At 42.7% G+C, this 14,485-nt stretch overlaps 1 protein-coding gene and 1 long non-coding RNA gene across 4 annotated transcripts in view; one reads left to right on the top strand and one right to left on the bottom strand.

Moving 5' to 3' along the window:
• Window positions 1-8,222, top strand: part of LOC130282284 (uncharacterized) — a 69,213-nt gene extending 60,991 nt beyond the window's left edge. Inside the window, exon 7 of one of the 2 annotated variants that reach the window (XR_008846319.1) lies at window positions 7,806-8,222. This is a non-coding gene — a long non-coding RNA (uncharacterized LOC130282284). Of the gene's footprint in view, window positions 1-1,954; window positions 2,104-7,805 lie in introns of those variants that run through there. The other variant, XR_008846320.1, reaches the window with a different exon arrangement.
• The window catches only part of ANXA7 (annexin A7), a 47,917-nt gene continuing 34,918 nt past the window's right edge, over window positions 1,487-14,485 (bottom strand). For both annotated transcript variants that reach the window (XM_056530342.1, XM_056530343.1), the window contains 6 exons: window positions 13,879-13,992; window positions 13,109-13,279; window positions 12,760-12,930; window positions 8,230-8,305; window positions 4,425-4,537; window positions 1,487-1,873 (listed from right to left, as the gene is read on the bottom strand). In XM_056530342.1, coding sequence (XP_056386317.1) covers window positions 1,751-1,873; window positions 4,425-4,537; window positions 8,230-8,305; window positions 12,760-12,930; window positions 13,109-13,279; window positions 13,879-13,992 — 768 coding nt within the window. In that variant the 3' untranslated portion in view covers window positions 1,487-1,750. The remainder of the gene's footprint in view (window positions 1,874-4,424; window positions 4,538-8,229; window positions 8,306-12,759; window positions 12,931-13,108; window positions 13,280-13,878; window positions 13,993-14,485) is intronic.

The raw sequence follows: 14,485 nt of genomic DNA, 5'->3' as shown, positions 1-14,485 counted from the left end.
ACAGCACCAATAGATAACTAGCCCCCGCACAGAGAAGCGCCGACGGGCCGGTGGGCGGAGCAAATGCGCCCCAGCCCGCTGAAGTAAATGTAGCTGAGTAATAATGGCGCCTGCTCCCGGCCCCCAGTGCACATGCACCGCATATGCGAACTAATGGGGAAAGGAGCGGGCGAGCGGCCTCCGCTGCCGAAGAAAGAACGTGTGGCCGTGGGAACAAGTTCCCGCTCAGAGAAACACTGACGGGCCGGGTGGGCGGTGCTAATGTGTCCCGGCCCGCCGAGAAAATGCAGCTGAGGTGATAATGGCGCCCGCTCCCAGCCCCGATAGAGGGGAAAGGAGCGGGCTAAGTCCCTCCGGCAGCCTCCACTGCCGATAAAGAGACATGATAGAGCGCTATGTGCGGCCGGGCAGAAGAAGCGCCCAGAGCACAAAACCAAAGTAACGACCACGGCTGTCCCCCAGCCTTATAATAAAGAAAGGGACCCCCAAGCAGACAAAAGGAGGGAAAACCCCTGCTGGCCTGACCTAATGTAATAGTGGGCTAAATACTGGGGGTCTCCAGAGGTTGAAAATCTGCCACCTGATAGAAAGAAAAAAAAAAGAAAAAAAAAAGGGGGGGGGGGGGGGGGGAATACTCACCTCATGCTGAAGAACTTACCTCATGAAGGTTTCCCTATGAAGTCTTCAGAATGTAGTCTTCAGTCAGCATTATCACCTGCAGCAAGCCAAGCTCAAAAAGAGGCAAACAGGGAAGTAGGGGGACCCGGACCCATGAGGTACAACCCTAAGCGCTGACCGTTGGCGACAGGGGGTTAACAGTAAATCCAAGATGCCTGCCACCTCTCACAATGGGGAAACAGTGAACCGCAGTTCCCGAGTCCCCACCTGAAAACGGAAAGAAAAAGGAATAAAAGAACTAATATTCCCTAACTAGGAAAATGAAAAATATGAGACCTGGTCTGGAGAACTCCAGACCAGTGTCTACCTCAGACACTAAGCTGAAACGGATTACCTCAGGGCCTGGAGGCGGGTATATCCTGCTGGGAGGAGCAGACTTTTTTGGTTGCCATAGTGTCAAGCCTCCTAGAGACCGCAGCATAAACCCATGGTCTGTGTCCCCCAATGGAGCCAATAGAGAAAGCGAGCTCTTAAAATTAATAACCTGTAGATGCCTATTTGACAGCAATCCATTACACCAAGTGTTTTCTATAGCTGCAAAGATCATTTGGCAAAGCTAAAGAGGAATTTATACCATTCCACTCTGCAAATGCATATCAGTTATCAGTCGATTTTTGGGATACCTTGCATGCAACAGCATCTCCATAGGTTTGAGGTCAGAACTCTGACATTTCTGTTTTGGAATTGCTGTTTTTTTAGGCCAAAAGCAAAAATTGTAAAAGCGAAGAGAAATATATGGGAATGATTGTGTCTTCTCTTTGGGTGATTGGGGCTATTATACAGAAATTAAGACAAAACACAGCAAGTGTAGGTAGAAAACAAAAAAGATTACTTATTTATTCATGCTATATGCAGAGTATATAATATCATTGACATTCTGAAGTACAAAGTGTAATATTTATATTGATGGTACAGGTACTAAAAATGCCTAAAACGTGTCTTGCTTCCCAGGAGAAGTGATTTTATAAATGCTTGTCAGGTAACAAAGAGACACAAATCAAATCTCATGTACAGACACCTTCAGAACCCATGTGGACACACACCCCACAACAATGCATTCATAGGATGGACCCTATTGACCAGTAATAGCAAGCAGCATTTTTCTGTAGTCTCCACTCGTGTCACCTGCGATCATGGAGGAAAGGCTCTTTTGGTACATCTGTACAAAGGCTTGTTTTATCTGCACAAGATCAATCTGAAAAGACAAGATGTAAAACAATGTAAGGTCGGAATCTAGACAAGCTATATAGTTAGACTACAGCTCTTACTACTGCAGGCACTAGAGTTCCACCAGCAGCACAAAGGAAAGGAAGGCAAGTGTGTGTTTTTTTAACTTCACCTCCCTGAGCACATGTGGGAACACATTCCGGAAAAAACCCCTTTGAAGAGTACCTGTCATCAAATAAAACTTTTAAATATATTGTCCCGGAGTTAATTAATCGTTGTAATTTATCTTCAGTTAAAAAAAATTTAAATTTTGACAACTAGGGGTCTCTCTTCTATGTCTGCCAGTGTGAGGTGCAGAACTGCACAGTGTACTTTTACATCGGCCCCTTCCCTCAGCTGTCCAGAGACTTCCGAACATACAGCAAGGGGGGGGGGGGGTCATCAGAGATGGGCAGGACTCCGTTCTACACTGCTCCTTGCCCCTACCTCAGGAGGATAACAGATTTTTACAGCCCCGCTCCTAGAAGGAGATTTTGACAGCTGTGAAAATGTACGTCCAGGAGCGGGGCTGTAAAAATCTGTACTTGTGGTTGTGTGACTAAGCGATTCTTCAAATCTAAGTCCACTGGGCTGTGCACCTCCCTCGGCAGGAGAGGGATTATCACAGCCCTCTGGACATAGATTTTCACAGCTGTCAAACTCTATGTCCAGGAGCGGGGCTGCGAGAATCTACGTTTTCCTCCTGCGTCCTGCCCATCTCTGCCTAGCCCCCCCCCCCCCCTCCCCTCCCTGTATGTTCGGAAATCTCCAGACAGCTGAGGGGAGGAGCAAACGTAAAAATGCATAGGGCGCTGTTCTGCACCTCACACCGGCACTCTCCGCACAGGCTTCGGAAGTCCAAAGTCTGGAAGTGCGGGTGGGGCGGGACAGCGGCGTGGCCCTGCACAGCTCTCTCTCCCTGCCTGCCTATCAGGCAGGTGGGAGCTAGCACTGTGAATGCCATGCACAGGGTATAGTAGTCACTGCCTCTTGTCCCCGCCCCCCTGAGAAGCAACGTTAGCAGACCATCAGCGCTCACTGCAGCGCTGATGGTCCTAGGACAGAGTGAGTTTTATCCTTATTACACTAACCATCTTACTGATGGTTTCTTGATTCACTGCTGTGCACGGCAGGCAGGACAGCTGCAATCACGCTCCCCTCTGTATGCCTCATGCTGTGCATAACAAAGAGGAGGGGAATCACAGCCTGCCTGCTGTGATTGGCTCCCTGTTCTATGCGCGCTCCCTAGCACAGCATAGAACAGGGAAGGGCGGAAGTCTTACCCTGCAGGCTTCAGATGACGTCATGCCTGACGGGTAATGCCCCCTCCAGCCGACCAACACTTACAGGCAGTGAGCAAGAAGTAAATGAGAAAAACAGCAAGACTAATGGACAAAATGAACAAAGAAATACATTGGTGGACAAGTAATCAAGAGGGGGAATGAGCAAGAAGCTAAACATAGCTGATCAACATGGTGGCAGGTACTCTTTAAACATTTGCAGCAGCCAGAATACAAGGACTAGAGCTCGATATCCCAATGCAGCCCTTGTTTCTGGTCTTTGTCTGGTTCACTTGTGAAATGTAAACGTACACATAGGGACGAGGCATATTACACACACACACACACACACACACACACACACATACATACATACACTTTTTACCTAGTGCCAATTAGTGTAAAAATATGGGTATCATTTTCACAATGTGACTGCTGTCTACTTTTACAAAATACACAGGTATGGTAGTATTGTTTATGTTTTAGATATCTTTGTCAAAAGCATATTTATAGTTCTTTTTTTTAGTGCATCTAATCATAGCCACAAGCTGCCACAGTATATAGTTTAAGTGTTACTGTCTTTTCCACAAAACTGTTCTGCAGACATGGTAAAGTTTAGTTTGCACTGGCTCTTAGTCCTAAGACCGACTGGAAGGTTATAGCCGCATTGTACGTGCTTCACTCCCCAGCCAGCCGCCCAATGCAATTGATAGGGTGATCAGACATTAAAGACTATGGAGCACAAAAAACAGTGAAGCGTGCTGCCACACACTTCACCTGGCCATAAAACTTACAACTGCAATTGATCTCAGGACTGAAACCCAATGCAATCTAAACTTTTGACACATCTGGGGAACATGTTAAACGTTTGTAGAAATAATAGTAACGCTTTAAACTTGCCTATATGGCTGCATTAGAAAAGTGTGAGGTATTACTTAAGCCAGCAACTGCACAATTATGATCCTGTGCCCTGGATCTTTTAAGGCCTTAGAAACACCTTTGACAATAACATCCAATGAAGAAACTATTATATATACACACACACACACACACATTATAATATAATATAATATAATATACACACACACACACACACACATATATATGTGTATGTATATGTGTATACATATGTTTGCAATATATACACAAACCTATATATTTATATATACATTTTCTTTCAAATTATTATATAATTACATACTAGGTGTGCAATCTAAGTATTTGCATACACATTCTAATAAGCATAAAGCAAAAACTTACCTCACTGCGTGTTGCAATGACCCTGATCAAGGTTGAGTCTTTGGTGCCCGCTCCATGCATGGCCTTATAAAGTCTCTCAGCAAAATAGGCTGGACGGTTTATAGCACACTGCACTGTAAAACAGATTCAGAAATCATTTTTTACAGCACTAAATAGGAACACTTTAAAAAAATGATATAGGGCAGCACAATTTTAGACCCTATTGGTCACGGCATTTGCAGTCAGTTAATAGGTTCATACACAGATTTTAGTGTATAGGCCACTGAATGCTAGAATAAATTGTCCCACAGTATACAGTGGAACAGAAGAGACACACACCAAAACTTGTATAAAAAAAAAAAATATGATAAATATTTCAATTAGTTATTAATGTATATATCCATGCGGTTGTGAATAATTTCATATTGTACAATAGTGGCTCCTGACAAGAGATGTCCTGAACATACAGGCTATAGAGAATTATTATAAAATAATGGAGAGGGGAAAAAGAAAAAAAAAAAAAAAAAAAAATGAAGGGAAAAAACAGCTCACCTATGGCAAAGTTGAAAAGACCTTAGAGCACGGATCCAGTTTCCACAAGAACTTCAGAACATATCACAAAACGGGGATTATCCCGCAAGGTAAGTTCATTAAAATTGTAATCTTTATTCCAAAATAATATAAACCAAAACAGCAAAAAAAAAAAAAACGTGCAAAAACAGACTTCAATGCCTACATGTTTCAGGTGTGACTGCACCCTTTGTCCTGGCTGACTATCTGAACAAGGTTCACATCTTATTTAAATAGTCAACCAGAACTAAGGGTGCACTAAAACATGTAGGCATTGAATTTTTTTTTTTTTTTTTTTTTTTACCAGCACAGTTTTTTTTACCATTTGGTTTTTAATACTTTGGAATAAAGAATATTATTTGAATGAATGAACTTATCTCAGTGGATCATCCCTTTGTGATAGAGAACTATTTGCCAATTTTCCTTTTTTCTCTTTGACATATTGATACCTGTTGAAAGAGGTCCCTGTGACCAAATGAATTATGTCCTAATGTCTTCTTCTTGATTGTACAATATGAAAAATATTAAAAACCGCATGGATATATACTTTATAAACTAGTTTAATAAAAAAAAATTTTTGGACGATAAGCTTGGTGTGCAGTTATCTTTTTCATTACATGAACTTTAGTCAAACCAACAGCACCCTTGTTAAGTGTGTACAGTTAGTTTTTTTTAGACAACAGAATGACAGGAAACAACTGTACAGTACAATACAACACATAAAAAGTAGTAGTATCATGGAGAAAAAATAAAAATAAAAAAAATAAATGTATCCCCTATCCAAAGGATAGGGGGGATAAGTTTTACAGCTCTCTGACCCCTGCGATCTAAAACTTATCCCCTATCCTTCAGATAGGAGATAAGTCTTCTTCCATTATACTTCTCCTTTAACAGGAAGTGGAGAGATGACATCAACAGCAGGGATACGCTAAAGATAAAAACCCACTTACTAAAACTGGTAGTTCCTACTAGACATGTGCAATTCGTTTCAGACAATTCTTTTCGTCCGAATAGTTAATATTTCATTCATTCGGATTGATCCGAATGTACGAAATATTTACATCCGAATGAATCCGAATTCTTAACACAAATTGTACAGGCCTACGAAATTGTGAAAAACAAATGTTATTTTTGTTAAAACAAAATTTGTTTTCATTTTGAAGCAAGGGACCATTTAATAAAGTGTGTGTGTTTAACTTTCTCTTTTTTACATTTTTTTTAGGTAGTACTACTACTCCCAGCATGGAACAGACTGTTCCATGCTGGGAGTAGTAGTACCTATACTAATAGACATATTGCCCCGGGTGTTAGTCGTGACACCCGATGCGATCGTCCATAATATAGCAGAGAAGAGGAACGGCTCTATACAGCGCTCACATCTCTGCACTATACTCCGGCCAGTGATGTGAATAGAACATCACTCATTCATATTTTCCGCCCAGAATGGTGATTGGTCGGATGGTTGCAGCCAATCACAGCTCTGAGGGAAATATGAATGAGTGAGTGGCCGGCGTAGAGCAGAGATGTGAGTGCTGTATACAGCCACTCCACATGTCTGCAATGAGGAACGCGATCCTTGTCTGTGGATACACTTGTGTATACTGGGGATCGCGATCTCTTAAAGTCTGAAAAAAGAGAAGACCGCTCCGGTTCAGATACATTCCGATGGGGTCTCCCTGGAACATCGTGCGATCCCCAGTATACACAAGTGCATCCGCAAACAGGGATCGCGTTCCTCATTGTGCACAAATGTATCTGCAAACAGCTTGTTACAATGAAACAAAACTCCAGCACTTCTCTCAATTTGATTTGAACTAAATATAGATCTGGTAAAGCAGAGTGGGCTCCAAAAGGAAGGTCTCCAGCGCTGCAAAAGACCGAAGCATCCCCATACAACTAATTCACGTCACTCATTCATATTTTCCATCCAGAGTTGTGATTGGCCGGATGGTTGCAGCCAATCACCGCTCTGAGGGAAATATGAATGAATGAGTGGCCGGAATACAGAGCAGAGATGAGAGCACTGTATACAGCCGATCTGCATCTCTGCTATAGACAGGACGATCACAGCGGGTGTCAGTAGTGATACCCGCTGTGATTTGTTCTTACCTGCAGGTACTACTACTCCCAACATGGAACACACTCTTCTCCATGCTGGGAGCTGTAGTACCTGCATTAATAGACAGATCGCAGCGAGTGTAACTTCTGTCACCTGCTGTGATCTGTCTATTAATGCAGGTACTACAGCTCCCAGCATGGAAAAGTGTGTGTTCCATGTTGGGAGTAGTAGTACCTGCAAAAGAGCACAGTGGAGGTTACTCCTGACACCCGCTGTGATCGTCCTGTATAAATGCGGTGGCCGTTCTTCTCTGGTCCCCTTCACTGACGTATATATACACACATATTCATATTTCCCACAAAGTTGTGATTGGCTGGAACCATCTGGCCAATCACAGCTCTGCCGGAAATATGAATAGGTGTATATATACGGCAGTGCAGGGGACCATAGAAGAGGGGCTGTCCGCATCTATACATTATACAGGAGGATCGCAACGGGCGAACTGTGTATTAGTACAGGTACTACTACTACTACCACCATCATGGAACAGTTTGTTCCATGTTGGGAGTAGTAGTAGTACTACCTAAAAAATTTAAAAAAAAATAAAGTGAAAAACACACACACTACATTTTTATTATTGTCGGCTACATTTTTAGTGCCCTACCTGCCTGCATAAATTGATCCCTGTTTAAAAATTAATAAAAAATGTGTTCTAAAAAAAGATAAATTTCGTTAGGTACAATTTTTTCTTTCACTACTGAATTTTATTTTAGTTTTTTTAAAGGTACCCTACGAAATTTTATAAAAAACAAAGGAATCTCCATCTCCAATAAACCTAAAAACGAATAACGAAAACGAAAATAAAACTACCGACATGTATAAACTAATAGATCCGAAAGCCATACAGTTTCCGAATGGAATCGAAAAAAAAAAAAAATTAGGAATGCATCCGAAAATAGAATAAAACGAATTACTGTATCCCGAAGGTTTAACAGAACCGAAAAGTTTTTTATCCGAAAATAAAAGAAACAAAATTTTTGGTTGTGCACATGTCTATTTCCTACAATAAGTAAGTAATACATATTGGTGTAATATGATGCTTTTGAATACCCTAATCTGAGCAAATAATCTGTTGATTTGGCAAGTTCAAAGACAACGAGTCGCACAGATTCTCCAAATACATCTGTTTTTACTTACAAACTGCCTTTAATCCATCCTCTATATGTCCAGAGAACTCTCTTCCTATGACACTTATTAAGTCACGCTTTGAAATCTGTAAGAGACAAAAAAGCAAGTAGCTCAATAAAAACAAAGTACTAAAGATCCATTACGTAATGTCTATTAACATGTTTAAATAGTGGATTCCATTTAGCATTCATTTTATAATAAAGGGGAAGTGTTAGACTGGCCAGATGTGCACTTTATACATTTAGTGCCGTACTTGCAAATTCTAAATTGCAGAACTTTATAAGTTGTTCTGCCTGGGAACGCCACTGTAGTATAGCAAAATTGCAGTGTTTCACAAAGACAAAAAACGTGGTCTCAAATGGCTGGAGGTGCTCAACCCCAAATGCAGTTGTGCATTTATACTGGGGGAGCAGATCCTGCCCTTGTAGTCCGTTGCTAGGGGCGATCCCCAGCATAAAAATTCATACAATGGAGGATGCCTCCAGCGGACTACAAGTGCCACAATAGAATCCTACACCAGATAAACGGTGTGGATGTGTAACAACCATTGTATACATCTACCACAGTAGTGGACCTAAATTTCTGTATTGTATTCTAATTGTTACACATCCACACCGTTTATCTGGTGTAGGATTCTATTGTGGCACTTGTAGTCCACTGCAGGCATCCTCCATTGTATGCATTTTTATGCTGGGGATCGCCCCTAGCAATGGACTACAAGGGCAGCATCTGCTCCCCCAGTATAAATGCACAACTGCATTTGGGGTTGAGCACCTCCAGCCATTTGAGACCACGTTTATTGTTGTTGTTTAACCTGTTAAGGACATAGGACTTTCTCTAACGTCCCCACTACCTGGGCTTTAATGCCCAAGGACGTTAGAGAATGTCCTGTTGTATTTCCGATCTCTGCCGCTCGCTGGGCAGAGATCGGAACTGGATGCCTGCTGAAATCCTTCAACAGGCATCCAGGGCAAACGCCGAGGGGGGCCATGTAGGCCCCCCCATGTCGGCGATCGCCGCAAATCGCAAGGGAAATCGCCCTTGCGATCTGCGGCGATACCGGGCTGATCGGGTCTCTGGGACCCGACCGCCCGGTAATTTCGCATGATCCCGGCTGTCACAGACAGCCAGGACCATGCTGAAGTATCGGAGCGAGGTGGCAAGCCTGCCACCTCCTCCGATCCCCTGCGATCCGTCGGTTTACTAACCGACCAATCGCAGGAGGGGGGGCGGTTACTTCCTCCCGTCCTGCCCGGCCCCCTGAAGTCCGGAGATGACGGGAGGAAGACCGGAGGACGCGGCGGGGGACGGGGGAGTGCTGGGGACCGGCCCCGGTACTTACCTCGTCCCTGAAGACCCGGATCCCGGCGAGGAAGATGGCGGCGGCGGCGACAGGTGAGTTGATCTTCAGCTGCGGTCGGACCCTTTACAGTAATGCACGTCGCTGTAAAGCGACATGCATTGCTGTAATGGGACCCTGTATACTACAACTCCCAGCATGCCCAGACAGCCCTTGGCGTCTGGGCATGCTGGGAGTTGCAGTTTTGCAACATCTGGAGGTCCACAGTTTGGAGACCACTGTGCCCTTCCAGATGTTGCAAAACTACACATCCTCAGCATGCCCTTACTGTCCAGGCATGCTGGGAGTTGTAGTTCTGCAACATCTGGAAGGGCACAGATTGGGAACCTGCAAACTGTAGTCCTCCAGATGTTGCAAAACTACAACTCCCAGCATGCTGGGAGTTGTAGTTCGGCAACATCTGGCTCTAAAGATGTTGCCGAACTACTACTCCCAGCATGCCTGAGAATGCTGGGAGTTGTGGTTTTGCAACAACAGGAGGCACACTGGTTGGGAAACATTGTCTGTTTCCTAACTCAGTGTTTCCCAACCGTGTGCCTCCAGCTGTTGCAAAACTCTAACTACCAGCATGCACTGATGGACTGTGCATGCTGGGAGTTGTGGTTTTGTAACAGCTGGAGGTCCCCCCCCCCCCCCCCCCCTGTGAATGTACAGGGTACATTCACATGGGCAGGGGGCTTACAGTGAGTATCAGGCTGCAAGTTTGCGATGTAGCAAATTTTGCGCGGCAGCTCAAACTCGCAGCGGGAACTCGCTGTAATCTCCCGCCCGTGTGACTGTCCCCTAAAAACACTAACACAAAATAAAATAAAATAAAAAGTAAAAGAAAACACTACATATACACATACCCCTACACAGCCCCCCTCCCCTCCCCAATAAAAATGAAAAACGTCTGGTACGCCACTGTTTCCAAAATGGAGCCTCCAGCTGTTGCAAAACAACAACTCCCAGTATTGCCGGATATTGCCAGTATTTGAGGTGATTTGCACAGGGGTGGCTGATTGTTACAGCGGTTTTGACAAACGCAAAAAAAAAAAAAAACGCGTGACCCCATTTCGGAAACTACACCCTTCACGGAATGTAATGAGGGGTGCAGTGAGAATTTACACCCCACAGGTGTCTGACATATCTTTGGAAGAGTGGGCTGTGCAAATTAAAAATTTTGTACAGCCCACTGTTCCAAAGATCTGACAGACACCAGTGGGGGGGTAAATGCTCACTGTACCCCTTGTTACGTTCCTCAAGGGGTCTAGTTTCCAAAATGGTATGCCATGTGAGGTTTTTTTTTGCTGTTGTGGCACCATAGGGGCTTCCTAAATGCGACATGACCCCCGACCAAAATTTGCTCTCCAAAAGCCAAATATGACTCCTTCTCTTCTGAGCATTGTAGTTCGCCCGTAGTGCACTTCAGATCCACTTATGGGGTGCCTCCATACTCAGAAGAGATGGGGTTACAAATTTTGGGGGGTATTTTCTGCTATTAACCCTTGCAAAAATGTGAAATTTGGGGGGAAACACATTTTAGTGAAAAAATATATATATTTTTTTACATATGCAAAAGTCGTGAAACACCTGTGGGGTATTAAGGTTCACTTTACCCCTTGTTACGTTCCCCAAGGGGTCTAGTTTCCAAAATGGTATGCCATGTGGGGATTTTTTGCTGTTCTGGTACCATAGGGGCTTCCTAAATGCAACATGCCCCCCAAAAACCATTTCAGAAAAACATACTCTCCAAAATCCCCTTGTCGCTCCTTCGCTTCTGAGTCCTCTACTGCGCCCGCCGAACACTTTACATGGACATATGAGGTATGTCCTTACTCGAGAGAAATTGGGCTACAAATATAAGTATAAATTTTCTCCTTTTACCCCTTGTAAAAATTCAAAAATTGGGTCTACAAGAACATGCGAGTGTAAAAAATGAAGATGGTGAATTTTCTCCTTCCCTTTGCTGCTATTCCTGTGAAACACCTAAAGGGTTAAAACGCTGACTGAATGTCATTTTGACTACTTTGGGGGGTGCAGTTTTTATAATGGGGTCATTTGTGGGGTATTTCTAATATGAAGACCCTTCAAATCCACTTCAAACCTGAACTGGTCCCTGAAAAATTGTGAGTTTGAAAATTTTGTGAAAAATTGGAAAATTGCTGCTTAACTTTGAAGCCCTCTGGTGTCTTCCAAAAGTAAAAACACGTCAATTTTATGATGCAAACATAAAGTAGACATATTGTATTTGTGCAAAAAAAATTTTTTTATTTGGAATATCCATTTTCCTTACAAGCAGAGAGCTTCAAAGTTAGAAAAATGCCAAATTTTCAATTTTTTCAGCAAATTTTGGAATTTTTCACTAAGAAACGATGCAAGTATCGACAAAATTTTACCAATAACATAAAGTAGAATATGTCACGAAAAAACAATCTCGGAATCAGAATGATAACTAAAAGCATTCCAGAGTTAATGTTTAAAGTGACAGTGGTCAGATGTGCAAAAAACGCTCCGGTCCTAAGGTGTAAAATGGCCTGGTCCTTAAGGGGTTAAAAATGTATACTTGGAGGTGTGTAAACTCCATATGTTAATGCGCCTTGAACATTTTCCAGGCAGCATTAAGGTTGCACCTGTGAGACCATGCACCTATATCAGCCAACTTGGGTGGGGCTTGTAGCCTCTCTCCCTCCTCCCATTGTATGTGTCCTCAGTCACGCTGGAGGTAACTGGGAGTAGGCTGCATGTCGGCCTAGTGCTGCTGTAATTGCCCACTGGCCCCTGGTTTTTGCTTTTCACGCACAGGTAGGTTAGTGTTAGGTCCCGTGCCATTTGAGAAACCTTGGTGTTGGTGTGCGGGCTCTGGTGTGTCCTCCATATAAGGATACACTGGCGAATGTCTCAATTTTAACATCAGTGTTGAGGGATAGCCAATGTCATTGTATACATCTACCACAGTAGTGCACCTACATTTCTGTAGTGTTTCACAAAGGACAGAAAATTCACATTTTCACTTTACATTCTATGTATTACACAGTTTCTATGTGGCAAATGTACCAGGTGTGATCTGGGTCTAATTAAGGCACAATACCTATAGTATGAATTTCATCTGATTTAACATGAGGATTTCCTACTTTCTCACCCATAGTCAGACATAATATGCATTTCCACAAATAAATACAGGAATTTACAGTACTTACTCTGGCATATGCTTCTGATAAAGCTTTCAAATGTGGGAAGCTGCGACTGGCCAGCACTAAGTTAAAGGAAGACTCATCGGTTCCCAGTTTTCCTTCACCAGCTTGGTAAAGACGCTGGGCATCTTGCTCAACTTGCTGCATGTTCACATTTTGACTTTCATCACGATTCCCCTGAAGAAAGGTAAAAGATTTGTTAAAAAAAAAAAAAAAAATATGAGTTACGGTAAATAAATATATATTGCATGAAAGGTAGAGAATGAGTTAACATACAGCAATCTCAGCAAGCCAATATACACAGATTTAATACATTATCTTGTTTTAGCAAAGCATTAAGAGTTAGTCAGCCCACCTGGCACATTGACACAAGAAGCCTCTCAAAATGTCCAGAGGTATCAGATCGGATATCCTTCTCAATGTCTCGCCCAAACTCTGACTTGTAACATGCAACAATGTTCCTGATTTCACTGTTCGTCCTGGAGCACAAGATCTCAATAAGTACACCTTCTTTTGTTCCCGCACCCTAAAAGATGGAGAAATTTGAATTTATTGATAGCATTAAATGACTCAGAGAGCTGAACACACAGGAAAATACTGCAGGAATATACAAGTGCACAGGCTACATGATACAGAAACACAATGAAGTTATTAGAATATACGTTTTCCAGGCCTGGCTGTAGCCATGATGCCCACTAGGATTAAGCAAATGATAGTCACTGAAATGCTTTAAATCTGCATTATAAAACTGCATTATAGAATATAGGAATAACAGGAAACCACCAAAAATTTTTAACACAAAACCATAAATCAAGAAGTATACTGTAAAGGCAAAAATTTTCAGATTATGGTATAAATATAAGTACAAAGACCTATCTACTATGCTGCCCCCTCCCCCAATGTTACCCTGGCTGAATGCCTAAATTAAGCAGAGGTGGACACAACAGACCCAAAGACTGGCTGGAAGAGGATCAATGTGTGTGAAGTCCGATAAGACCCACATGCACAGTCTTTATCACATCGGAATATTTCCTGTAAGTTCTGCCATGCACAGTGTGACATAGGAACTGCCCAAAAGGAAGGGCTTTCACAAGTGCATGGTTCTTAAAGCAGTAATAAAGTTACCTTCATGGCATTGTACACACTCCAAGCATCATAATAAGTTGGAGGCATGAAGAGTGCGAGGATGAGTTCTTCAACATTGCCACTTAGTTCAGACTTCAAATCTTTAATCAAATCCTTCAAAAACAAAAAGAATTAGCAAAAATCATTCATTCATTGACGCCTCAAACAAGCACATCAGCAGACCTACATGGTGCCTTTTGACTGCAAACACTATGAGGTATTTTATACACAAAATGCAATTTGGCATAAGCTTGGCATATTACAACAACATAAAAAGTATATACGGTCGAGATCTATACAGTTACTGGGTCATCTAATTGGCAGGAGAGTAGACAGATACAGATGAATGGCAGTACTAGTAATGGATATATAATAAACACAGACAGCACAAGGCTGGAATAGTTACAATAGCGATGTTCCCAAGTTTACATGTACCAAAGTAATATAGGGCAAAAAATTCCTCAGAACACAAGGTCAAAAAGGGATACATAATCAAAAGTACAGAATGAAGGAAACTAGAATAAAGTAGCAGGAATCACAGCTAGCATGTATGTAATCCAGAACACAGCACCACCTACCACAACGTACATTTCCCCCCAAAATGGCT

The sequence above is a fragment of the Hyla sarda genome, chromosome 7, assembly GCF_029499605.1.
Source record: "Hyla sarda isolate aHylSar1 chromosome 7, aHylSar1.hap1, whole genome shotgun sequence".
NCBI classification, from domain to species: domain Eukaryota; kingdom Metazoa; phylum Chordata; class Amphibia; order Anura; family Hylidae; genus Hyla; species Hyla sarda.
Note: the sequence above shows the minus strand (reverse complement) of the source record. Positions and strands in the feature narration are given on the sequence as shown.